This window comes from Siniperca chuatsi, linkage group LG10 (assembly GCF_020085105.1).
Source record: "Siniperca chuatsi isolate FFG_IHB_CAS linkage group LG10, ASM2008510v1, whole genome shotgun sequence".
Taxonomy (NCBI): Eukaryota; Metazoa; Chordata; class Actinopteri; order Centrarchiformes; family Sinipercidae; genus Siniperca; species Siniperca chuatsi.
Window position 1 is genome coordinate 18,498,040 of NC_058051.1, and position 27,053 is coordinate 18,525,092.

General features: G+C 40.8%; 2 protein-coding genes across 2 annotated transcripts; both read right to left on the bottom strand.

Annotated features, from left to right (window-relative positions):
* Positions 1 to 29: 29 nt before the first annotated feature.
* On the bottom strand, positions 30 to 16,729 carry cttnbp2nlb (CTTNBP2 N-terminal like b). Its single transcript, XM_044209845.1, has 5 exons — positions 16,586 to 16,729; positions 14,246 to 14,353; positions 4,589 to 4,840; positions 3,884 to 3,991; positions 30 to 2,509 (listed from the first exon to the last, which is right to left on the bottom strand). The coding sequence occupies exons 1-5, from the start codon at positions 16,589 to 16,591 to the stop codon at positions 1,211 to 1,213; spliced, it is 1,773 nt and encodes a 590-aa protein (XP_044065780.1). The 5' UTR covers positions 16,592 to 16,729; the 3' UTR covers positions 30 to 1,210.
* A 1,737-nt stretch (positions 16,730 to 18,466) lies between these two features.
* On the bottom strand, positions 18,467 to 24,566 carry LOC122883225 (cytochrome P450 3A40-like). Its single transcript, XM_044211588.1, has 13 exons — positions 24,396 to 24,566; positions 22,445 to 22,538; positions 22,286 to 22,338; positions 22,078 to 22,177; positions 21,839 to 21,952; positions 21,586 to 21,674; positions 21,239 to 21,387; positions 21,023 to 21,150; positions 20,821 to 20,899; positions 19,955 to 20,115; positions 19,629 to 19,855; positions 19,376 to 19,538; positions 18,467 to 19,252 (listed from the first exon to the last, which is right to left on the bottom strand). Exons 1-13 carry the CDS (start codon positions 24,545 to 24,547, stop codon positions 19,151 to 19,153), a joined length of 1,611 nt encoding a protein of 536 aa, XP_044067523.1. The 5' UTR covers positions 24,548 to 24,566; the 3' UTR covers positions 18,467 to 19,150.
* Positions 24,567 to 27,053: the final 2,487 nt, after the last annotated feature.

Below are 27,053 nucleotides of genomic sequence, written 5' to 3' on the forward strand. Positions count from 1 at the left end.
TTTAATAGAAAAACTTTGACACTGTAAGCTTTAAGGCATAGGCAGTTTATTTAAAATAGCACTAAATGTTGCAGGTGTTCATGATATGCATATTTACTAGAGACAGCTGAGGGTCATTGCCCCTCACAGACAAATGGTGTATAAATCTACAGATTTAAATTGATTGGCTAAAATAGCACTGACTTAAAATCAATTCTTGGTTTTAAAGCCAGAAAACATAAAAAACATGGTAAACCTAAACGGTAAACAAACATCTGATGTGTAGCACTCTTAGGACACGACACAATACTAAGCCACTTATTTGAGAGATATTATAAAAACTACAGTTACAGTAGCGAGATTCAAACCTTTAGTCCCCATTATGTTCACTGATGCAATATCCCAAAGAGTTATCACAATCATGATACATAGTCCTTCTTTGTTTGGGTGAAGCAGAAATGAATCTACCCTAAACAAAACATTTTAAATTGTAGACATAAAGTATTTTACAGTAATGTAGTACAAAGTGTGCTCTCCCTTTTCAAGACAAGACAGCACAAGCATGTGATGTTCATTCATAGAGAATCAACTGAGAATTCTTTAAACTAACAGTATAATGTTTTCATGAACCATCTCCACAGGAACTGCATAAGAAAAACAGTTGCAAACTACTCACTAATTGTGAAATGGTGATAGCTACACATTTGCTATACTCTAAATCCATATATTTTAGCCCTTCTACTTGCTATATGGTTTTGCCTCGGACTAAAGTATTCTAACAGGACTGGCAATTTGAGCATTAAAGGAAAAGAAAAGGAGTGTTGCACTATGAAATCTTCAAAACCAAACAGGTATTTAGCTTGGTCTCTTCATATATATGGTCTCTAAACACCCTTAATATATTAAAGTGGAAAATGCACAGGATAAACTTACAAAAAAATCAATATAAAGGAATAAAGACAGGAATGTTAATATAAATATTAAATCAAATTTTAAAAAATCCATAAAATACTATATTTTTTTTCAAATAGTTCTTTTCAGATTGTTTCTCAGTTTGTGGTATAGAGGTAGGGATGCGACAAACTCTTAAATGCATCTGTTTGAACCAGTCCAGCTTTAAAGTGTCTATACTACTGATTATGAAGTGGGGTTAAGGGATGGCAAAGATGAATATTACAGTAACTGATTTAGGCTTGACTCATTGTAGGAGTTAGTTTGTATGATCTGGCCATTAGCTGCTAGAAGATAAAACCAGGTCTGGCTCCTTGGCTCCCTCCTGCCCACTGTTGCTGTGTCCACAGTTCCCTGTCAGCTCTGGGAAGAGGCTGGTCCGAGCAGAGTGACTTGGGGAGCCTGGAGTTGAACTCACGCCTGGCTTCTTGGGAAGGATCGGAGGAGGATGGGTCCTCTCTGAGCGAGGAGTGAGGGGGGAGCGGATGCCTGGAGACAGAGGCCCTGAAGAAGATGACCTCCCCCCGGGTGGAGATGCTGTTACATTACGGTAGTCTGTACCAAATGGAGAGCTGCTGATTGGTGCCAGCTTGACACCAGCCTGCTGACTGGTGAAGCGGGACAGCACCTGAGTGACAGTGTTGCGGGCCAGCTGCTTAGCTGTGCTGTGCTCTGGTGGGGGAGGGATGGAAGAGGTGGTCGGGGAGAGGTCCCTGGGGGAAAGAGGGCCACCATACTGCTGCTGATCCAGCTCGGCCTGGCTCTGGAACTTGTGCCTGGCAGCCTGAAATCGCTGGTTGACTCCAGCCTGGTAGGAGGACTGGTGGAAGCCCGGGCTGCCCAGACGCTTGGCAAGAACGGGGGAGGAAATGGGGGAAGAGGAGAGGGAAGAAGAGGCTGTGCTGGAGGGAGAGTGAGGATGAGGTTGAGGATGAGGGTGAAGAGGGGAATGCAAAAGTGCTCCTCCCCCATTCTCTACCACCGCTCCATTTTCTGCTCCTCTGCCTTCCTGTGTCGGTTCTGTCTCTTTATAAGTGTGATAGCCATTGACCTTTGACAGTGAGGTGGAATTAGGAGTTATCTTTCCATCCGGCTCAGTCTGAACAGATGTGGACACCATCATCATCTTGGAAAGTGACTCTTTGACCTCTGTCACAGCCTCCTTTACCTCTTCTTTACATCCTCCAGTTTCAACCAACCTCTTCCTCAGCTCCTCCAGCTGTCTCTCCAGCTCCCTACTCCTCTCTTCCTCTTTGCTGATCCTGGCTTTCATCTGCTCTCGTTCTGTGTCAAACTCAGCCAGCTGCCTCTCAGACCCGGCCTGTAGCTGGGCTGCCCTGCTCTTCTCATCTTCAAGAACTCCCCGAAGCTTCTCCAGGGCACTGGTCTCCTCTTGGAGCAAGATGCGAAGTTGGCAGACCTTCTGAGCCTCTTCCTGAGCCAGGCTGCTGGCTTTCTGGCGCTCCAGAGTCAGAGTTGAGGAGAGCTGCTGCTGTTGGGACTGTGACTCCTCCACCTGGCTCACTGCCTGTGCTTTTTCCTTCTCTAACCTTCGTACTGTTGTACGCTCATCTTCCAACTAGAAAGAGAGGGAGAGAGATGCAGGAGTCAAGGCAAGGCAGCTTTTCCACATTTGACCACAAGGAGGCAAAAAACACTGCTTTGTTACATTAGATCCAACACAGGATGAGAAACGTCCCCCTTTTCTGAAAATACAACTGTTCTCCAAGAAAGAGTTTTCAGAATAAAACATTTGGATATGTATTTTGCACCAAACCCATTACAACTGTATACTATAGTTGAGTTGACAGCTACTGACAGCTAGTCTATTTTTTTCAAATGGTCTATTTTAGGCCTACTGTTAAGATTATTTACCAATAACATTCATGATACTGGCTCTAGTGACTTCACAATTTCATTCAAATTGCTCATTTGAAATAGATTGAATGGTATAAAATATGTATTATATGGTTTATTAGACACAAACCTAATAAAAATGGGGCTTACAACACAAAGCATTGAGTTTCAAAATGGCTGACATCCTTTGTAGGTGATCAATTCCTGTTTCTCTTCCAACTTTCTTGTCCCTATCCACATATTGTCTAATAAACTGCATTTAAATTATTCAGAGTCAGAAGAGACACAAAGAGAAGCAGTTGTTCATATTTTGCCTTGTTAAAGAATTATTTGCTTGCAGGACATGTTTATGGAAAGTTCAGTTTGCCATGAGGTGATTAGAGGTTGACTGGGCTGCTTAAAAGCTTTGATGAGTAATAGTGGGAAATGGGAGGTGATGAAGTACAATCTAGTGTATATGATTAGTGTACAAAAAACAACACAGGCAGGAAAGCCTGAGGAAGAGTGGGAGACACTCAGGAAACCTTTCTTACATAAGGCCCTTGGGCGAAGTTTATATAGCAGCTGAATGTGTGCTCACAGTGTGGGTGCGCGAGCTGACCTTGCATTAGACATGGACAGCCATTATCTCAGGTTTCCTGAGGCCATAAAGCCCCATGGCTGCTGGACAACTAAACAATGGCCTCTTCCTCCTCTGTTTCCTATGGAATAGCCCTGTGCTTGTGTGTACGGGTGCCTGTCTGTGTCTGTACTTTAACAGGGCAAGCCCTCTCCACCCGACTGAGTTACACAATGGAACCGCACCGATGCTTCCCTGCTCAGTTGCTGGGTTTTAAATCACAGCTACCACTATGAAGAAGGACACTGCAGACAGGCAGAGGAAAGGGAAAGAGGAGGGGCAGAGGGAGGCATAAAAATCTCTTCCAGCAGATGTGCCTGTCTATCAGCAAGTGAGAATTGTGTGCACCACTTTTGCTGAGACTTTGCCATCTTTACTAAACATAAACACATACGAATGAACACACACACACACACACACACACACACACTGCAACAGTACATGTACACTATGTATCTTCTACATGTCATGTCATACCTGTTGCAGCAGTTTGTTTCTTTCTGTCTGCAGCATGAAGGTGAAATCATCACTGTGCGCAGAATCCTGGGCATGCCGTCGTTTCTCCTCCTCCAGATCAGCTATCACCTATCAAACATACAGTCTGATGAAACAATTATATAACGTGACATGCAGACAGGTTTCTTGTTGCAGGATTCAGTGCATGAATTTGACATCATTCTCAAACTAGCTAATTGCCTTGCCTGCCCCACATAGTATTGCCGCTGTGAAACTTGTCCCCTGACTAATCAGCCTGCACAGCAGAACCTCCTCTTCATTACAAGGTTTTGTCAGTTTCATCAACTCTCTAAAGTTCACTCAAAGACAGTCTATATGGTTGAGTGTTTATGACTCAGAGAAACTCTCAAACCTTGAGCTCTGCTGTGATAAAGCCCCTCTAAGCCCTTTCTGTCTGCCTCACTCCCCCAAGCCAAGTTTACAGGAGAAACATGGAGACAAATAGATACACGCATACATTCACACACACACACACACACACACACACACACACACAAGCCTATTGTACAAGTTTGAGCCCCAGTGTGGTGCTGGCTGGGTACTTGGGTGGTTGTGGCACCGTACCAACACGCAAATCTGAACTGCAGTTGGGCGAGCTGGAGAACTCACGGATGTGTGAGAGTGTGTGTTCACGACATGATATGAGTGTGTGTGAGTGCCTCTTACCCTCCTGTGTCTGCTCTCAGCAGCAGCCAACTGTCCCATCATCCTTTCCTGCATCCTCTTGCAGTGAGCCATGACCAGTTTAAGCACAGCCAGAGGGTTTGGGCCCACCGCCCGGCCCTGCAGGTGTGTGTGAGGCTCAGTGAGTGTGTTCTGGCGCTCCTCTGACTCGCTGTCCCGCTGCAGGGCCAGGAATGGATCGCTGAGGTCATACTGGCCGTAACGCTCCTGGACAAAAGCATCTCTGTGCTGAGCCTGATAGATACACACAAGGATAGAGCACACATGTCATTGTGTTGTTAGGCCGTTCCATTAACTTATACGAATGTGCTGAAAATGAACTTAAACAGCAATCCCTCTTACCAAGAGAGGCTGAAAAATCTATTTTACCAAATGATGAACACACACAAACACATGTGTAGCTCCTCAGGCAACCAAGTGGTAATGAGACAGCAGGTGTTAGATTAAATCTAGAGCTGTGTATGCCTTTAATGTCTACCTGTGTCATACAGGAAATAAATGATACATGTTCAGTCCTGACTGAGCAAAAAAAATTATCAGTGTGTTTTATGTCAGTACATGTATTTGATAGGATGAGGTCTTCTTTCCACACTGCAGCACAGGAAGAAATGCGTTCACATGAGGCCCAACTGCCAGTGCCAAGAAAAACACAAAGTAACTCATTGCAAACATACTGTATGTAAGCATACACACACACTTTAGCACATCATGAAGAAGAGAAGACTGACTTTTAGGTATTCATATCACCATCAAACATAGACTCGAAAGTAAGTGTGTGTCTGTGTCAGTGTGTGTAGGAAATCTGTGTGGAGTGTTATTGTCAATGTGAGTACAAGCAGATGGTCTCTCTCCTCAACCCAAACACAAAGAGGTGAGGCACAGCTGTCCAACCCCCACAGGGGCAGATGTTAACTCCTCCCCAGGGATGCAGGGGCGAAGGACCCCGACCACGAAATCAAACACACACAAACACACAGAGCTGTTTCTAATGAAGAGGTTAGATTATACCTAAACCAAAAACAAAATAATTGAATAAAAAGTGATAGCGCACTTGTTTAAGGATAAAGATTTCCTGGGGGGACAAAATATTGCAAGCAACTAAACAAATTTCAATTTACCATAAGCTATTCATAAACGATTCAAGCTTGTTTGGGAGAAACAGGCTGGAATGACAAGAAATGAAGTGAAACGTGATAGGGCCTTGTTAATCTCACTTCGGGTCATCCTGATAGATCATCGGGGGCTCTCATTAGCTACATACAGGTTTGAGGTTTGAGTTCTGGAGGCATGCTGGGTCAGCTGGCGGTGCTAGTGATGTAAGAACATGCCACAGAGTTCACACCACGTGCCTTCGGGGCACCCGTCACTGTCTCCTCTCTTCTGCCAGTTCATAATCATTTCTCAGAAAATGCCACTCTATACTTCCGCCTCTCTGTCAGCTTCTTTTTCTCACATGCTTTCTCACAAATACACACACACCCTGCGGGCATCACTAAGGAGGTTCTTTCTCTGGCTGAACAAAGAATGTGACCCTCAGCGAAAGGATTTCAGGACTCCAACAAAGATACTGTCTCAATGCCTTCAGTGTCATGCACTGTCTCCATGTCTGACCCAGTAGGCTTCAATGTGTGAGAGTGGGTACGAGTGTGTGTGTAGTATGTTTGTGTCTCCTTTTCCCTATTTATGTGGCTATAAATGTGTGTGTAAGCCATCGTGTGTATGTTTACCTGTGACTGTGTGCATGTGTTTTTGTGCTGGGCTTTGGAGAAAAGCTGTAAAGCTTCTTCAGCTAGCTGGAGCTTCCTGAGTTAAATAACTGTTTAAACAGACCATTAAGGACCGGGCTGGGATTGGATTGTGTGTGTGTGTGTGTGTGTGTGTGTGTGTGTGTGTGTGTGTGTGTGTAGCAGTCCTAGCCTAGGGTCTGGTCTCCCATGGTTTTCTTGGGATAGTTCTGATCATAATGACAGAGTGTGCTTTCCTTTATGAGAGGGCACAACAAGGAAACCCTTTCTGCTGCAAAGCTCTCATTTCTGCTTAACTACTGATGACAAATGTCTCTACAACTAAGTTGAGGGAAGGGATATATTACATGCTATTAATATACTTTTTTGTCCACTGTTTTATAATCAATAGTTATGTTTTTTTTATTTTATCAAGTATGTAAGAATTCCTCTACTATTTCATGCAATGTTGTAGATACTGAAACGGGTGTGCTACAGTTTGTTTGTGCATTGCCTTCATCAACAGCCTGTATTCTCTAATGCATTCCCGCAGCTGTAACAAGGTGTGATAGACAAGCTGATGCTTTTCACCTGGAAAAAGTCTCTGTCAGTCAGTTACCTACAGCCTCAGGGCACAGGCATGTCCTTGTGTGAGCTGAAAAGAGCCAGGGAGTACTGTTTCCGTAGTGAGCCTCTGCAATGACTGTCACACAATGAACTCAGCCACTAACATGGACAAAATTACATCTCTGAATGGTACTGGATGCATATCTCCTGTTACAAATGTATGGTTTAGCCCCTAATCTGACTCCTAAATAATACTGCAGGTGAAAGAAAAACTGCTATCAAAATGAGGATGAATACATCAGCACGCATAAACATTTCTATTGTTTGCATCTATGAGCATGCAGCTGGCATATGTTGAGTGTGTGTGCACCATGCTGCATAAGGTTCTTAGCATGACCGGCTGTCTCCAGGGTAACATCTCAAATCCAGAGGCTTTGCAGTGGGGGTTATGGGAAAAGTAAGCATTCCTGGTGAATTAGTCCGCTCTTCAGAAGAACAGTTAGACACACAGATTAAACACAGAGACAAAAGGACAGCAGGACCAGACCTGTCAGATACAAAAAGCTTCTTTCAAAGAACTTAAGGAGTCCCATGTAAGCGTCTTCGCAACAAGAGGGAAGAGGACAATGCATCGGGATGCTCCAACATTTTACAGAAAAATAAATGGGTATAAGAGTTTGTCTTTCAGTTCTATTCTGTTATTTCAAACCAAAAAAGTAGTTTATTTATCAAGAATCTTGATTATAAACCTGCAGTGCAAGAGTAGAAAAGTAGACAGGCTAAAGATGATTAATGTTAATCAAAGCACAAGAGAACAAAAGAGGACAGTAGGTCAGCTGCAGACCTACTGATTTTGTTCAGATTTATGTCTCTGGCTTCTGTGTTTTCTTGGATGAGGAAGCAAGACTTTAGTAATTCAGTTTATCACCTAGGGAGTGGACAGCTACTCTGCTCTACTTAATAGTGGAGAAGGAAATAGTCAATGGACCTCTTGTCAACTGTGTTGAATAACAGGCCTTGGCAGGTGAGAGGTATCAATCCACTGGCAGTCACATCTGATTTAACAGAGCTGGTGAGGCTGCAAACTCAAACAGACACAAAGGGCTCTGACCCATTTGGTTGTGTGCTGGTCATTAGAGCATTAAGACATTACAGAACAATCTGCTGGTGAAACCCGTAGCAAATGCAAAATGGGAAAGGGAGACAGCGTCCATGGCTACAAAGAAAATAAAAGCTCCTGCTTGTAGTGCGTTACCTATTAATCAACTCCTCATAAGATCTTGTAGACAAGCTCTACACACCAGCCATATTTGAACTGTGTGCTACAAAATCTTTCTAAGGCACCAGTTGAAAAAATGTCAAAAAATGACCATAAGAAATAATAACATATCACATACCAGCCCAATAGTATGCATGCCTTAGTTTGGTTGAGCACTAGAAATGGAGTTTAGAGTGATAGTCTGGTACTGGGGACTAATGGCTACCTAACTAGGACCTAAAGTCAACATAAGAATTAGCTACACAACACTTTGACAGCATAAGAGTATTTAATATTGTCATAACTCAAATTGCAAATGTACCAACTTGAAGCTGCATTAAGTGATTTTTGGCCATTTGTACGCAAACTATACAGCAAGCTAAAAGACAAATGACCTGACATATTATCACCTTATAGAGTCATTATGGCTAATGTATTAGCAAACAATTGCCTACTTCCTACACATCTGGCAGACACAGAGCAATTTTAGCATTCATTTGGAGTGGTGTTTCAGACCATGTGACACATAAGTTCAATATTCACTCTTCTTTTGACTCTGTTTTGGTCTTCTACCAAATCCTGAGAAATATATAGCATTAGCTCGATGTTCAACTTTCTTCATCAGCTAACCAGCTAATCAGCTAACTTCGACTGCCGGTGCGTGCTGCGCAGTTAGCATACAGTAGGTATTGCTCAGTCATTACACAGTCATTTAAAAAAATATTAATTAGAGGAGCCTTATGTCCTGACATCTCTCCAGACATTCCCAGGATGAGAATATTTGTCACAGGTGTTGTTATACTGGCAATACAGTAGCAGTACCTGATTGGGATCCTCATCCGCAGTTACTGAGATTGTACAGAATGTCCTCTGAGGTTATTCATTATTGGAAATGAATAACTGGTGAGTATAAGTCATTTGCACATGTTCTGCATCATTGCATTGTTTAAAGACAAACAAATCAATTCAAATAAAATTCCTTCCAGGAAGTTCACTAAAAGCAAAAACTAGTTTTAGATTACATGCAAGGCAAGCCATATCAGTCTTTAAAAAAACACAATTTAGTGCCTCATGCAGACGGTGCAGAGCACACAGCAGAGTGAGAGAGACCCTCAAAATTAAGGGATAGAAGAGATAAGTACATTTTTGTACTGAAATGTGCATTTTTCCCAGATTTACCATAACATGAACATAATTGGCCCCAGATACTAGTTTCTACATAGCTAAGAAACTAATTTACTTCAGTCAGTTAAGGTTACACTGATTAGTTTGTCCATATGGTGCAGACGAAAAAGCCCCACTAACCCTTGCAGAAACCAACATTCAAGCCCTTGGAGCAGTGTTTCCAGCTTCAGACATTATATGGGCAATGAGGGAAGCTGTGAGGGATCATGCCATTGTAGTACAAAGATAGTGCAGTGACTTTTCCAACATTGCCTGATGATTTTGGTTACTTGGGGTATATAATAGTAATTTGAGGGTACAAATGGTAAGGGTACAAAAATGGACTTGTAAGATAGGGTAAGCGTAATTCACCCTTGTATAGGATACCTGCCCCAGCGACATGTTTTTGTGCTCCAAAGGAGAGAAAATAAAAGAGAGAGGGATAGAGAGATGAGATTTTAAGTGTTTGCTTTTTGAAGTGTCAGCTAAGGTGTGTGCTTAAGGCTTGAGCTGTATCCTCCACACCTTCCACCCACACATTAACCATAGATGGCACTAAGATAACTGGGAAGATGCCAAACAAAACCTCACTTTACTTTATGGGCTGTGCAATGAGACAACTTCCAAGTAATGTTTAACTGTCTCAGATGCTATCATTAGTGGTTAGTGATGAAACATGGAAGCAGGTGCTCTCAACCTTTGGTCAGGCAATGCTTTTGGAGAAGCATAACATATCATTAGGTGTAACAAGGAAGCGCTCCAGTATTTCTTGAAACTAAGTTGAAAAACTGAGTCCAATACACATCTTTTTGTCAAATTCAGTGAACATCTCCTCACAACACACAACACTATTCCAGCCATGATTTGTGTGTCAGGTAACATTAGATGACTTGCCCACAGACATTCAGCTTACTTTCTAGTTTGCCAAGATATGCTGTTGTTATGATGTTTGCTATAGCAGCAGGAGAGTTGGGAGTATTGCTGTCTGGAGCTGCTTTGCATTGGCTCTAGGAAACAGTCTTCTCCTCTCTGGCTGTTAGCTTCGCAGCAGCAACTGTAGGGACAGTTTGCTAACCCACAACCGAGCTAACGTTAGTTACATTACTTGCTGTGTCGTTGTTTGCGCTATATCATGGTATTTATCATGGTATTGGATTTCTCCAGAATTGCATACCCAACCTTTAATTCATTGACGCTGACACAAGCACAAACTTCATTGTGAGCGCAGTGATTTTTCTTATCTCAGACTGGCTGTTGTTTGGGTTTTTTTCCTGACCTCCTGTATCACTATTTTATTTGTAGCAGGCAAATACTCTCCTGTTCAGAGCAAATAGTAGTGAAGGGTGGAGTTCATTAGCATTACAGATATGAACCTTTATTGTCTAGCTGGGTCTAGGATAGGAGAGGTTGCCATAAAAAGGCACCCTAAGGAAAACATTACTCGATTTATGTCGCTCACATGGACTGAATTGTGTGTGTGTGTGTGTGTGTTCCGGTACACCTATTTTTAACATCAAAAGCAAGAAGGTAACATCAGGTACTTTGATGTCATCTGAGCATTTTCAGGTCAGGGAGCTTTACTCTCGCAGGCCTCAGGCTAAGGCTGTTGATATAAAAGCACCTTACTGACATCATAGGCCGGTGTGCATTACAGTGTTATTTTAGGTATTGCTTTGCTTTAAAAAGGCACCTTCTGCGTAGTTTCTGCTCATTTTTTTAAAATCGTATTTCCCCCTTACCAATCTTGTCAACATGTGCAAATTGTGCTGTGATTCTTGCAGAGTGACAGAATATACAATCTTATCTGAACAGTACACTCTAGCCGGGCCCTATTGTGCTATGGAGTCAGGAAAACACGTCAGCCTGCAAAAATAGACAAAGGATTTTAGGATTACAGGATATGACATCATATGAAAAACAAAACAGCATTGCTGAACATGCCTGCAGCATTTTAACCACACAAACATGGTGGCCTGGGTAAACAAAAACAGTTAAATCTATTGTCAAACAGCAATATGTGTGTGACCACAAAGTCTTTAACAAAAAGTTGAAGCAGATCCTTGGCGCAGACCTGAGACATATTTCACAAAGTTTGTTTCATTGTTCAGTGTCACAAGTTTGTTTCCCAGAGTGTTCACTTGTTTACTTAGTATTTCAAAAGTAGTGCAGAGAACAATCAAGACGGACTGACTTTAGAGCTCCCTCACTGAGTATTTAAGCGGCAGGTGTAGCAGTCAAGGATCTCACCTAGGTCTGTTTTCATGTCTTTAACTGGCAGTCCTTTGAGCTACAGTACTGAGAGCCTGCTCTATGCTGTGCTCTATTCTGCTATGATTTATGCCATTTATGCCTGACAGAGAGTAGATAATAGTAGCATTAGCTCCCAGATAGATTTAGACAATCATCAACTCAAAAGATATGCCACTCCTGTTGGAATGCTGAACCTGTTTCTGGTGTCATGTTCTCAGGAATGTTCCCTCTAGTAAAACTGCTTATCTGTGTCCTTAGTGATGAGAGCTAAAAACAGTCAAATTCAGAATATGTGGATACAAGTCCCAAAGGTGATGCCATCTTATATGTAAGTAAGCAAACACTGATACTGTTCCAAGTTTTCAGGGGTTTCGGGTGAAGGAAGGGTTAAAAAAGCGCCTGAATGCGGTTGTCCCGAGCAATCTACAGGCATCCCAAGTACTTGCTGCTGAGAGGAGAAAATATTTAAAATTGGAAAAGAGTGGGGAGGATTTGAGAGCCTCTTTTCCTTTCTCAAGCGGCCTCACATGCAAGTAAACATTATTGGCACACACTGAGTTTGGTTAAGGCGGCATGTTAGCTGACAATACTGAGAAGAGAGCTCTGTAGTTAGGGAAAAACACTCTTTGTGGCATAGCAAGATCCAGGGAAAAATCACAGTGGGAAGATGAAAGACAAAGAAAGACAGACAGTACAAACAGACTTCCTGGGTGCCCAATCAAGCACAGACACAGAGCTCAATATTGGACACGTTAGCCTGCTATCAACACTCCCCTCTGCAGCCACATGTGTACACACAATCTGCCCTGACATGGACCAGTCAGTAAAAATGGTGTACAGGCCCCCAGTGGGAACAAGGGAAGTCAGTGATTTGAGCCTACAACTCTGTACATCCTCTCCACAATAAACACTGCAGCCTCTAACTGACCCACCAGAGACCACCAGTGTGTGTGTGTGTGTGTGTGTGTGAGTGAGTGGGCAGATAGGATATGGGTCATGGTCAAAGTGGCTGCGTGTGAGGAAAAGAGAAGGCGGAAAAGAAGGAGAGGGGAAAAAGCAGTATAGCTAGAGATATGGAAAGAGGAATAAGTACAGACAACAAGGCAACTGTACATTTCTCCTAAGGGGATGACTGTACGTGTGCGTTGAGTTTAGAGTTGAACCCTGCATGCGTAAGATCTGGACTACTGCCATTTAAGATGCATCTGAGCTGGTGTGGTTAGAACGGCTTCCCCTCAGGCCCTGGCACTGAAATTCTCTCGTGATTACAGCCTCACTTGCTTGCTAGATAAACTTCACTACCAAGGCTTATTTATGTTTATTAGACCAAGACAGTCATGGTTGCTACTTGTCCTCATCACAACCTCAATCACTACTTCAGACAATGAGTCAAGCATTCAGGGCAGCTTCATCCACGCATGGAGCAGCTGCTGTGGTCATGAGTGTGAAAAGCAGCCAGGGGCGCGGAGAGAGCCAATCAGACTAGACTCAGACACACAAAGCAGTGTAGCTGAAAGAAAGCTATCCTCTTTCACTTGAATATGAGTGAATGAGCTGCACAAAACCAAGGATTTAAGGAACAACTGTGTAAGAAATAGTCTTCAAACGTTAGACCTCAGCAATGTGATAAGGTTGCTGTTGAGTAATGTCTGAGGTGCTGTTCGTAATGTGCACTTGGGTGATTCAAGCTGTCCAAGAGGACAGTGTACCTCAAAACATTCAGAGGTTGTCTGAGATGCTTGTGTCCACATATTAAGTGTAGTGATGAAGCAAATTCATCTCTGACTGCCTTGAAAGACTGCCTACTCATCTTCATAGTTTGTGTTTAGGGTTCAAAACACAGTTGGATATCCCTCTAACCCCTAGAGGATAGATATGTAAATGTATAGTTATTTTATTAGTTATGAATCCAATTGATCTTCATGTTTTTTTTCCTTATTTTACTATTTCATTTATTGATCTATTATGTTTTACTTCATATGTAATTATATCATTATACAAAACTGTAATGGAGAACATGATCTCACTAAGAATAAAAATAAAGTTCTAAAAAACAACAACAACAACAACACACAGTTGGATATAGCTGATTTGCCAGAGCCAAATAACTCTCACAAGGGTTTGAAGTATGCACCCAAGTTTAGCAGCAGCAGGAGTTTCACAGATTAAAACAAATGTGAGCACAAATGGTCACTCAAGACACATTTGAGACACACCAGGAATGAACTGCAGTCTGTCTGATTGGGTCTAGACACAATGTGGATATATCCAGGTCTAAATAGTGCCTGAATTGGAAAATAAGGTGAAAATGAGAAACACAGATTTCAAGTGGTCTGACCAGCAATAATGTTGGTGCTCTGGTGGAATGAAAGGCCTAGGAAACCAGAATGACTCCTGTGCCATTGTCTTTACTAGCTTGGTTTCCTGTTTACACATCCCCTCCCTGTTAGCGCATATTCTTTTTTGGGCTGTAATGCTGAAACAGGATCATTTTAGTGTCTACTCAGTAAAGACAGACAAAAGTGTTTTATTTAATGGGTTGCTAGGATGGCTGTGATATTATTTTTAAGTTATAATTGTGTATGTATGCTCCTAAATGTGTGTGAGGTGTCCTGCAATGTGTATGACAGAGACCATAGGGGGATTAGTGTGTATCAGGTGTAGTGGCCAACTCACCCTGAGGGCATGTATGACCACATCCTGGGCCTCCAGCTCTCCCTCCAAAATACTGAGGAGAGTCAGCAGCTCTGCTCTGCTTAGAGCCTCCACATTCATCTTCTCATCCTGGAGAGAAAGAGGGAGTGAGAAAGAATGAGAGAAATAAATATTCTTACTGGTTATTTTTATTACATAAAAGAAGCAAATTAACATAAAATGCACCTAGTCAAGAAATAAAAATGCTTCTGGGTATTATAAATGGATTTATGTGTAGCATAGCACTTAGTGGCAGCTTGTCTGAGTGCATTTTTCAATGAGTGGCACAGAGCTGATATAGGATGGGACTTGGGGGTCCCATCTGTGGCCTCACTGGGTTGTGCTCAGGGTTATAAACAGGAAGTCATTACCATATCTGCATGTTAAGTTGCTGAGGGACTAAGGACAGTTGTCAGCTCTATTCAGTCCCCACTATCTACTGCGAAGGGTTAGGGTGCTCCAAATACCAACAGTGTTAGGCGTATGTGATTGTTCGAAACAACTTATTTGGCACACACATTTAAGGTATTAGCCATCCCGCACTCCTTCCCTCTATCCTGTGATTCATCAGCTAGGTTCAGTCTAGTCATAGAGTCCAGACATAACACACTTTACACAGCTGACGTCATCCTTAAAAATAAGAGAAAGACAAAACACAGTTGACTTCATCGTTTAAAGTAGGGGTGAAGTCGCTTTCAGGTTACTGTCCATAATAGTGTGGCTGCTCCTCAGAGTGTTAATCATGTGTTTGACAAGGTATGTACAAGCTGTGAAGTCAGATAACAGAAGCTATAATGATCAGCCTGTTTCTTCATCGTTCTCTCTCACACACCACGAATAAATAAACTGACATCAGAGCAGAGGGTTCTTCCCCTGCTAGAGGGATGAACATAATTCTTGCCAAAGATTTTAGTGTTTTGATGATGGTGATGGAGAACACTGTCTATCATGTGGGTCCCAAATTTATAAGAGTTCAAATGAGAGGAGATCTGCTCCCTGCAAAGGACATAGCATGTGATTCTTAGCATTAGTCATGCTCATCAAAGCATTCAGTGACCCCTGAACTCATCCTATGTATGGAAGCATCTGCGTTTGGTATGTTTTTCCACTCATTTGTTCTGGTTTTTTCACCCATCTGTATTAAAAGTGAAAGCAACTGTCCCTATCTTCGCTTTAAGCAAACCTTTCCTCTCCTCTTCCCTGCCAGAGAAAGAAGGTTGAATCTCAAGTGTACTGTTTACTTTCTTGCAGCAGCGTCCCAGAGCATTCTCTGTCTCTCCAAAATTCCTCGGTGCACTCTGCGGCTCGCCGCACATTCACAGCAGAGCAACAAAGTGTGAATCCGATATCTGTAAATCAGCTTCCATGGAAAATCATTCCAGCGTTCCAGGGATGCCCACATCACGGGAATCGTCACTGAAGAGTAAATCCCTGAATGGTTTCAAGTGGCAGTGTTGCAGTTTGGCTTTGTGAGTACTGGCAGATGAACTACCATCTTAACAATCTTGCATGAGATAATACATTCATGCAAATCAGCAAATGATGATCAAGTCAATACAGAAGCATATAACAACTAATTTGACAACACTAGTCTGTGGTGAGTGTCAAAAATGCCTCACCCTGCTTCTGTGTGTGTGAATTCAGACACTGTTTTTTCTTTTCTCTCATTTCTCTCAGGTAGCAAAGAAAGTCTGGGTTAAACTTTACTCGTCCTGGCTGAGACACCAGGAAGGATCTGTGCTTATGTGCTCAACGTGCAGGACAGACTGCTCAGTGTGGTTCAAAGCAATAAATGATCGCAGTGGTTGCCGAGGAACAGCAGAGGATCCACCTGCCGTCCTGGGCCTTTGTCTGGCACAAGGGACTGTCATTATTTTCCATGTTGGCAACATTCAGTTCAGTTGCAAAGTGTCACAGACATCACAAAAACACCAAATTATCCATTATATACATAGATTTCCTGGAGTGATAGTGGTAAAATCAATACTGCATCAATATTACTGAAGCACTCACACCCATTAGCCTGAAAATTAACTCAACGTAAGACCCCTGGATCTCGATTGTTATTCTCATCTACTATCTATCTAATTACTATTCTTATTTTTATTTAGCACAAAATCCTACCTATTTTTCAGCTGTAAAGTTTCACTTAACCAGAAATGGCAAAACCCCATATACAGTACGAGCAAATATCAGATTGGGTCAGAGACCTGTCTATGGACTTGTGCATTTTGCCTTCTTACAAAAAAGCCGGACCAAATTGGATTTAGAATTTCTGGAAGCTAGTTGCAAATGTTTCCACAACCTTCCGCGTAAACATACCTTCATGCGCTCTGTTCTAGCCGCATTAATTGTTCTTCAAATCCCAAAATGAGGCTCCACAACAGCATGAATCAAAGCAGCCCTCTGTCACAGGAGCTCTCGCTCTGAGGCCAGTGTGAACAACAGACAATCAAAGGGGCGTAGTGAAACAACCTGACCAATGGCTGGCGGGCTTTTCGCTAGGGGGCGGGGACAAGGGCGTTCCCGGGTCTGTGGGATAAACCTCTTTGTTTCGGACGTCCAGAGTATCCAGTGTTGATTTCTGTCCACTCCTGTGTACCAGTTTGAATTTATTCAAGTGTTTGCAGATTTGGCCTAATGACAGCACAGCATAAGCGCATGTTTAGCCTACTAGTTATGATAGGTAGTTTTTAAGTTTTACGTGTACGAGTGCACTCCAACTGTGAATTTTGTAATTTTGAAGCCACAATAAAATATAAATTCGAGTCAATTTCTGTGTGCTCCTGCACAGAGAAACATACTCTGAAAACTCGCAGAGCATGTTATTCCCTTCAAATTGGGGAAGAGGACTTACATCGTCTCACACGGTGTTTCAACGCCCCCTAATGGCTAAATGACTGTATCGCAACACTCTCTGTGACCTGTCTCTCCTGCGTAAGTTACCATGTCATGTCAACTTTAGATGTGAAAATACTAACGGCATGTCAAACCTGTCTTCACAAGATTTCAGCATGTTTCCACAGTTTAGTGTTTTCCAACTATTAACTCGTCTGGTTTTGCAGATCTAGGATCAAATCAGTCTAATTTAGTGGACAATATTGGCACTTTACTGAAGAAAGATTGAATGCATTCATAAATTAAGGTAGGGGTTTGTGGAGTTGATATATGTCCATGTGTGTCAGTAATGTTTACACACCTGCCACATATTGGAGATCATGATTTGAAATAGTAAAGTAGGAAGTGCTGTTTTTTTCAAACAATATGGGAGTGTGAGGTCATGGTAGGATTCAGACCCTTGAAACAATGCCCTAACATTTAAAAGTAGGCCAGTTATTCAGTGAACGAGAATAGAGAGAGGGTAGGCAATGAATAGTCCACTTCTTTACTTCTCCTTCTTTTGTACCTACCTACTACCTTTTTATTGACCCAGTCTTACTGAAGAACAGGAACAGAAACCTGATAGACAAGATATTTTGGTTAAAGGATCTGCTCCAAATTGTGCATAGTCATGGTTACGGAAAGACTAGAATTTCCACAACAGTGGCGTATGCCTGCATGTCACGTAAGCCTGCATGTCATTCTCAACCCTGTACACACCAGACTGTTGACAACTCCCCTTCTAGAAAGTATCGAATATACTTGTAAATCCAGGCCACGTGAGGCTCTGACGAAGCCATATTTCAGTTAAAGTTCAGTCTCATATTCTCTCTCAGTTCCTATAATATTATGAAAGATGTAAAGCACTGCAATTACCATCGCAAATTAAATGTGAGCCTTTTTATTTGATAAATGATAAACACACTCACAAATGAGATGTGACTGTGAGCATATCAGTAATGTCTATAAAGCCGTCAGTGAAATGTGGTGTATGAGAGGTCAGGGGAAGAGAATGAGATAATGCCTGTTTATATTGTTTCCTGAGCCCAGCCCACTCAGTTGCACTTTGTGACAAGCTCTCAGCTCCACCCTCTCTAAATGAGGAGCAAAGAACACAACCAACCAGAAAACACTGACATAATAACAAGCCAAGCTGGATAACTATAACTGAACATACTTAAACTCTCTACAATGAATGCTATCATATTGCAATATGATAGCATTCATGAACATTTATTACAGTAATGTAATGTTATAAAAAGGACTTTAGCCTGAGAAGATAACCAAGGAAAAGTAAAAGCAACAACAATTGACACGTGTGCATATAGTGGTAACATATTGCAAATTTATTCTGTTAACACATGTGCAAAGCATGCCTCGTTGCTTTAGAACAGATATGGTACTTCCGCATATCGGCATTCTTTAATATTCAAGATATCAAAAAGATCGCAACAAATTATAAAATCTGTTAAAATACATGGAGAAAAAAAAAACTAAACTGCGTTAGTAAATCAGAATGACATAAAAACATCAGCTGTGGTTTATTTAGCATAACCAAGCTTATTGAGCCAAGTTGTTGGATAGGCTTTACAGTTTTTCTTATTGCAATTGTGTAATGCATAGTAAATGTTATTGAATTCTTTATTGAAAATATGCAAGTTTTGCAAGATGTTCTGTCATTTAAATTATGTCCTTTAAATAGATTTAAATTGAAATGTTGTGCTGTAGACTGGTTTGAAAAAGAAAGGAAACTTAAATTATATAAATGAAGCCTAGACTATTGATATATGCTCCATTTGGACTAGTAAATGCTACAGTGTACATGCCTATAGGTGAGTGGTTAGTTTGTGTATTTTGTTTTAGAATATATCTATATCTATATCTATATAGATATAGATATAGATATATATACATTTATGAGAAGTACTCGAGCCAACATAAGCTGGTGACTTGATCTGATAGTGAAGCAGGTTAAAGTGAGAATTGCCAGATTACAGATAATCAGAGTTAGCTTGAGAGAGAATCGGCAACAGTTGTTCTGGGCTCCAGCTTCAGTTTGATGGGATTCTTGGGTGAGGTAAATCCATCTTTTCCCAGCTCCATTGGAACCTAGGAAAAACAAGAAATGTGTCACAAATGAAGCCCTACCAAATCTCAAATCCACTGACAGCCAGTCATACCTAAAAAGCTGTCACTATTGTAAGACCGCAAATACTGAAAATGTCTTCTCACATGTGTCTCCTTGCATGTGACAAAGCTGAAGTTCTGAAGGATCTTCACTATGGCCAACTTTATCATCAAGAGAGCAAATCTCATGCCAATACAGTTCCTTGGCCCTGCTCCGAAGGGTAGGAAGGCATACGGATCTATGTTATCTTTGTTCTCTTTGCTGAACCTGAAAAAAGATCAACAAATATCGGAAATTAATTAGCCAAATTACTAATTTCGGGTAAAATCTGACATTAACCTGACATTAATCCAGTACCTTTCAGGTTTGAAGGCCTCAGGCTCAGGCCACAAAGCAGGGTCACGGTGAAGAGTGTAAACTGGTATCATGACGACGGTTCCTTTAGGGATGGTCACACCGTTCACTTCCACAGAAGCCTTTGCCACTCTCTCTAATCGATTACCTATAGGGTACAGCCTCGATGACTCATTCACCACCATGTCCAGGTATTCCATCTGCATCAGGGCTTCATAGGTTGGCTGACCCTGGAGGGAGGTACAGTATAAAGTAGTAGTAGAACCAGTTGCTGATACAAACAAGATTAGTGACAGTGACAGTAAAAAAACAAAAAAAAAACAAGTAACCTTTTCTGGGAAGGTTTCATCAATCTCCTCTTGCAGGGTCTTTTGGATCTGAGGGTGGGTTGCCAGGTTGTAGGCTAAAAATCCCAGTGAGCTGCTACTGGTTTCATAGCCAGCAAAGATGAATAACATGGCCTGAGATAGGATCTCATGGTCAGTCAGCCCTGCAACACAAACACACCATGATTAAACTACTATCACTATCATGATAATAGTCAAAGTAACGGCTCGTAACTTTGTGGTCTGGAAAGGCTCAACATGCATTATCTTGTGATTGACTGTTCTTTCCTTCATTCAGTCAACATGAACCTTGCTAATATCTGACTGGACGATTATGGCACTCAGTGACAGTGGGTTATCACTGGTCTTTGACTCGGATTTTAAAACTGGAAAAAGATGGTGACTGTACTGGAAACAATGTTAAAGTTTTCCGAAACTATCTGCCAAAAAATCTGGATAAATATGAAACGTTTAAAAACAACTTTAAATTGTTGTTCACAAGGTTCAGGAGCTTCGAGACACAGTAAATCACATCATAAACTTTTGCTGATTGGTCCAACACTTACCTGACTTTTTAACCTGATTCTTGATTTGACTTCAACAGTTAACAGCAGTTGATCAACAAAGATGCCCCAAGGAAAGCATTCATGAGACAATATTTGTAAGTCTACATTTAAGGTTTAAAGGTTTACTTCCTGCTTCCTTGCAAACTCCCATTTTTACTTGTGACTGACAGTAAGCAAAACGCCATGTAATACACACATCATGAAAACATTCAACTTGAGCTTCTTCTTAAGGAAGAAAGTGACCCTTGATATCTTTAAAGTGACCCTTCAGCTTTAATTCCTCCATCTGGTTTCTTTCTCTACCTTTTTGGGAGCTTGTATCCTCTTTGTTGTTCTCTGAAATCTGAGAGTCCACCATCAACTGCATGAAGTCCACTCGGTTCTGCAAGACAAGTAGAAATCCTATTTTGATTTTCCAATTTGTGTTCAAGGAAAAGGTTATTAACACTAATTATAAAAAATGTCCAACAACCAACATCAAATCCATTGTAGCTATACACATTACTTTGTGCTCATTCTTATTCCGGGATGATTTGATTGTCTTTAGAAAGTTGTAGAAGAAATCCAACACTTGAGTAGGGAATAATGACACATCCATCTTCTCCAAAATTGGCGCCAAGAATGGGAAGAGAACTGTAATGAATAAAAATTATAAGGTATAGTTAATTCAGTGCTCATGAGGAAGATAGACATTCTGGTTACAGCATAATGTTTGACATACCCACAATTACAATCAAGGGATTCAGCAAGTTGAACTTGACCATTCTCTTAATGTTTGCTACAAAAGGATCAGTGGGACGGTTGATGGAATCAATGTCCACGCTGAAGGCAGTGCCGGTCACAACATCCATACTGTAAGGTCCAAATACTCTGCAAAAAAGACAAACATATAATTCAAATTGACTGATTCTGGAGTAAGACAAAAGTTAAGCCAGTCAAATGTTTGTGTTAAGAAATGTTGTTTCCTATTCATTGAATAGCACAAATAACAAAATCAGTTACCAGAACTGAATAATACTGATGAAGAGTCTGTGTCCAAATGTCATCGCAAACCAGAACATTACTCACTCTTTAACCTCTATGACTTCATCCGCCTCTACTTTCTTGTGAAGACTCTTCATCAGGTTACTTGAGTGCTGCAAAATTATCTTGTACATCTGCCCAAAAGTAAACAATGAAACCATTAAATCATTAAATATTTACATACAGGTGTCATGGACCGACCCGTTTCAGTGTACGTGAATGTATGTATGTGAATAATGCACAAAAAAATGAATAGTGCGCATTAAAAATATGTTAAAGCTGCAGTGTGCTTTTTAACCTCTTTCAGTCGTCCGCTGGTGAATGATGGCGAGAGTACACTGCGAATCCTCTTCCATTCCTCATCTTCTACTATTGATACAGCATCGCGTAAGGGTCCATTTAGGCCCAGATCCTAACCACCCCCCCCAAACACACACACACACACACACACACAGAGGATGCCTTCTTTACACTGTGTTCTTCAATTAGTATTGAGGTATTAATTAGGGAAATTGCCCCTACAGTGTTTTTCCTTACTCGTCTGTTGGTGAAGACAGAATAACACTCCTTAACCAGGATCGTTTTGATCATAGCTGTGTCCATTATACCCAATACAGGCTGCCTGCCATCGTACAACCTTGTAAAGCAATAGTGACTGTTACAGCCTGGAGCATGGCATAAGAAATGTATTGTATAATATATTCTTTCTTCATAAATATCAAACAATATATGCACACACACTTACCCCCACACCTTTCCATATTTCTGAAAGCAGTCTTTGTCAACATTGTGGATGCCCTAAGCAATAAAATGATAGGAGTGACAAAGGTATCAAAACAGTCCAAACCATTATCAGCAGAGTGTCCGCTTAGATCATTGTATCAATATGGCAACTGCGTCTCACCTTTCTGTACTCCAAAAATGTTCCAATAAAGGGCAAAGGTTTGGGTCCACGGATGCCTATTTTCTTGAAAAAGCCATATGGAGCATATCCATATCTGAGGATTAAAAACAGGATTAGAAAACCAAGACCAAATGGTAATGGTAAATGGACTGTACTTATATAGCGCCTTTCTAGTCTTTTACGACTACTCAAAGCGCTTCAACTACATATCACATTCACCCCATTCACACACTGATGGCAGGTGCCATCAGTTCAAAGAAAGTAAATCATTCACACACACTCACACACCGAAGGCACAGCCCTCGGGAGCAATTTGGGGTTCAGTGTCTTGCCCAAGGACACTTCGACATGTGGGAAGCTGGGATCGAACCACCGGCCTTCCGATTGGTGGAGGACCCGCTCTACCACAGTTGCCCAAATCCGTCTGTTATTACAGACTGACCAGTGTGTTAGGTGAGCCTATTATAAACCAAAATGGTAGATTGTCCCGCCCTTCGTCTATTTCATTGCATTATTTGTTTCTATTTTATTTAAATTGTTATGTATTTTTTGTTATGAGTTAAGTTGTGTTTCACATTCCCACAAATGGTCATAGAAATGGCCCTAATGTCAGGCTATAATTTGAATGCACTGCTAACTTATTACTAGTAAATGACGGGTCTTTTGACATTGAATGCAGCCTTTACTATGTTATTAGCTACATCTGTACCTGACCAGTCAAAATGTTTTGGGAAGGATTTATAAAGGTTCTATTACTTCAAAGACTGATTGACATCTCCCTTTCTTTCCTGTTCATTTTGCTGCACCTGTTAGGGTGGGACAACGTTTGCTTTTGCCATTGTTATGGGTGCAGTACATGGAATTTGGTCACCTCAGTAAATCTCTGCCTGGCTCCCCCAAACATCAACCTGAGAGAAGCCTCATGAGCCAGAAAAATTGAAAACACCTGTGTTAGTGTGCAGAGCCTTTAAAATATTTATAGAATAACAGTGTAATACCTAAATCTAAGTACTGCACTTCCCTTATTTAGAGGGAAATCAACCCTAAACAAAATTTATATATTCTTTGTACATATTTTTGTATGACATATTACATTCAACTGTAAATCCTCAGTTATACCTTTAGCCAGGGCTGGACCTAGCACCTTTGGTGCCCTAGGCAAGCTTCCCCTGAATCAAATATTTTTGGGGAACTAAATTAATTTATTTATTTTTTAAACTTTCAGACATTACAATCAAAACGTCTTAACAGTTCTACAGTAAAGTACAGCACATTTATTTATTACAAACAAGAACAAGAGCTAATAAGAAATCAACACAAGTATCTCTATCTATAGCTCTAGCATGTTTTTTTAAATGTCAAAATAAAAAAAATTAAAAAAATATATTTCTTTTCTGGGCGCAATGCCCTCCAGTAAAATCATCTTGTGTGCTGCCAAAGCCTGACTTGTTTTGCCATTCAGTGTGTAGCTGAAGTAGTTCCATGATTGTTTCTGCATTGCATCATATACAGCCTGTATATATCATCTGTGGAAAAAAAAACTAGCAACTTGTCAAACCTTATAAAGCAGGCCTACAGCTGAGTTGTACAGCATCAGTTTTATTCCTTTAAAACAAATTATAATATATTAATCTGTAGGTCTGCTTCAGCAGAAGAAGCTTGGTCTATAAATCTCTAACTTCTCCGCTCACTGATCATTTTGTGCTACACCTTTGCTCTACAACAGACCAGTTACCACTGCAGCAACTGGTTGCGATTTCAGATTGCCTTAAGTAAAACGAAACTAAGTTTAGAAATACTCACACAACCTTCACCTAGAAGGGACTGCGGCAAAACTAAACAGCAGAATTGATTATTTCCGCTTCTATGTGGAATCGGATAATTAGTTTGGAAGTTTGATCTCTAACCATTTTAAAAGACAGCGATAAACAAGACCGCATAGGCCACTTACACTGCGATGAGAGTAATGACAAACGCTATTAAAGTCCAGGTCTCGATGGAAAAGTCCGGAAAAAAGCCCATCTTTGAGCACACCACTGTCGATTGAGGTCGTTCACTTCCCACTTTTAGGTGTTCCAGCTCCGCACAGAGGCGGTCCCACATAGTTGGAAAACATGTCAGTTACGCAACATCCTATCTCGACCATCAGGTTAAGCTTGTACTTTTATGTTGGGCTACTGTGAATGTAGTGACCATTCCCCTACTAAATTACCATTAGCTAATTTAGTAACCTGCATTAAATCTCCTAAAACTCTCAGTTAAATAGTCCTGACAGAATAAAATCCTTATGGTAATATGCTTGCTTCCTTTTCATCAGGAGTTGACATTTTAATAGCGTTTCTCATTATTTCAGTGCTAATGCATAATTAATCATTCTAAAGAGTTAACAAAAGGCAACAGATAACATATCAAATGATTATGCTACTACTTGAAAACCATTTATAACCATGGCCAATTAGGTTGACTTACAGTAAGTAAAAGATCTATTTCACCAGAGTATGTTAGGCCAGTGGAAACAAGGGATTGTGGGATTAACTGCAGAATCAGTATTGTGTATTGGTATTCAAGTTATTGGAATGGGAACAAGGGGATAAAGAGTGTTTCACATTTGTGTAAAATGATGTAGAAACCTGGTGTCCACCTTCAACTTTGCCTGACTAATTCTTTTAAATTTCTTTTTAATTTCTTTCTTTTCACAGACATGGTCTGAACTTTGGTTCAGGTCAAATGTCTTAGAATGGTATTGATATAGCAGATGCCAAGTGTTGTTTTTTTTTTTCAATTTTTTCCAAACAAAGGCACTACTGCAATGTAAGAAGAGCAGTGAGAATAGTGCTTTATAGAAGCAGTCGTGACTGAGCTATTAAGGCTCCAACTGGTGACAAGTTAATATTATAGAGCATACATCTTTCCAATTGAATTCAAGAGATGACTTAGCATAGTACTATACAATTACTTTTGAAGTTTGTTTTTTAAGGGAAAATATACTTCATTGACAACGTAGTTTTTATTTATTATTATTATAATTGCTTTTTCCTGGCTTTCATCTCTTACCCAACCTGTCTGTACGCATTGTTTTCTATAGGTCAAATATTAATGCCACATATGAACCTATGGCACATTTTGACAGTGTGATAAACAGGTGGTACCCAGTCCACTGTATTCAACTTTGGTCTATTTCCTGTCCCGATAGATAGAGCTGAAGTTAGAGGATAATAACTGCTGACCTTTAGTCATCTACATCATGCTGTAATTGCTGATGTCAGTCAGTTTATGCTAACACGGATGGCAACATGATCAAATGTTTTGGGGAAAATTACAGATGAAGTGTTACTTCCCATTGACTGTTTGAAAATCGACTGATGTGGGCCTAACAGGAACATATATAGACTCTGGAAATGTTACGAACATATCTACAATCTTCACATAGATATACAGAAATCTTGAAAGGTTTACCCAAATGTTAGTAATGTTAATAACAAGCTCCTATATAAGACTAGAGGTCATTCCCATCACAGCAAAGAAAAATGTATGTGCAGTAAGGCTGGGCAATATGGCTGAAAACATCTTGATATATGATATGTATCTCAATATTTAAGTATTTTTAATGCATGTGTTTTTTTTATCCTTGTAAATGGCTAACCAGCCTTTGCACAGTTCAGTTTAAATGGTTCAAAATATATTTTGTGAAGTCACATAAATATGTGAATGTTTTATCTGATCATCTGTGTTCAGTGAAAGAATCACGTTCGATAAAATCAACCAAAGTAAAAACCTCAGTAACAGAGAAGCAGGAAATGGAGCGAAAAGTGTCCTTCAGCAGAGTGAGACAGACTACAGGTGAAAGGTTCTCTACAACAGTTTTAAAGCAGTCCATGACCACTATTGGCATCTTTCTGGCCAAGGCAGTGGCATAAAGCATCTGTACCAGCAACAGCATAGAAAGACAGGTTGGTTGTACAAATTGTTTATGCGTAGACCCATAAAATCTGCTTTCACATCCTTCTTCGCTACAAACAACCAGCCTTTTACCCTGGACCCAGACATACTCTAGAACAGATTCAACAAGTACAGACTACCAAATAACATTTCCTGTTTAGCCTTTTCTATGTGGACATTTTTACATTTGTCAATGTGTCCCCTTACTCTCTAGTTTCCTGTCAACCACACAATCCATCTCCCTTGCCTCAAACTTAAGATAAATTTTTGTTTCCTTGATTATAGAAATAAATAAATAAAACAAAAGGGGGGGGGACTCCATCAAGAAGTCACAAAAAGACAGCCACACCTGACAGCCCCATTGTGATGTGAGGCAGCCGCCTTTGGCTGTGGCTGGGTCAGCTGAGAATAAATAGAGTTGTTTTTCTCATTTCTTCTCTCGTATTTCTGTGATCCCATGTGAATGTATCAATGTCAACGCGCTGTGTGTGTATGTGTGCTACGTGTCCACAGTTTTGCAAATGCTTGTCTGCCTGCAGCACTACACTGAGCAACTGGCATTGCTCTCTGTTTGGCTCAGATCAATCTTGTAAAGATGAGTTTCCAAGTAGTAGTGAGAGAGGGCCATGAGAGACAGATAAGGTATTGAAGAGAAGCCATAAGAAACAGA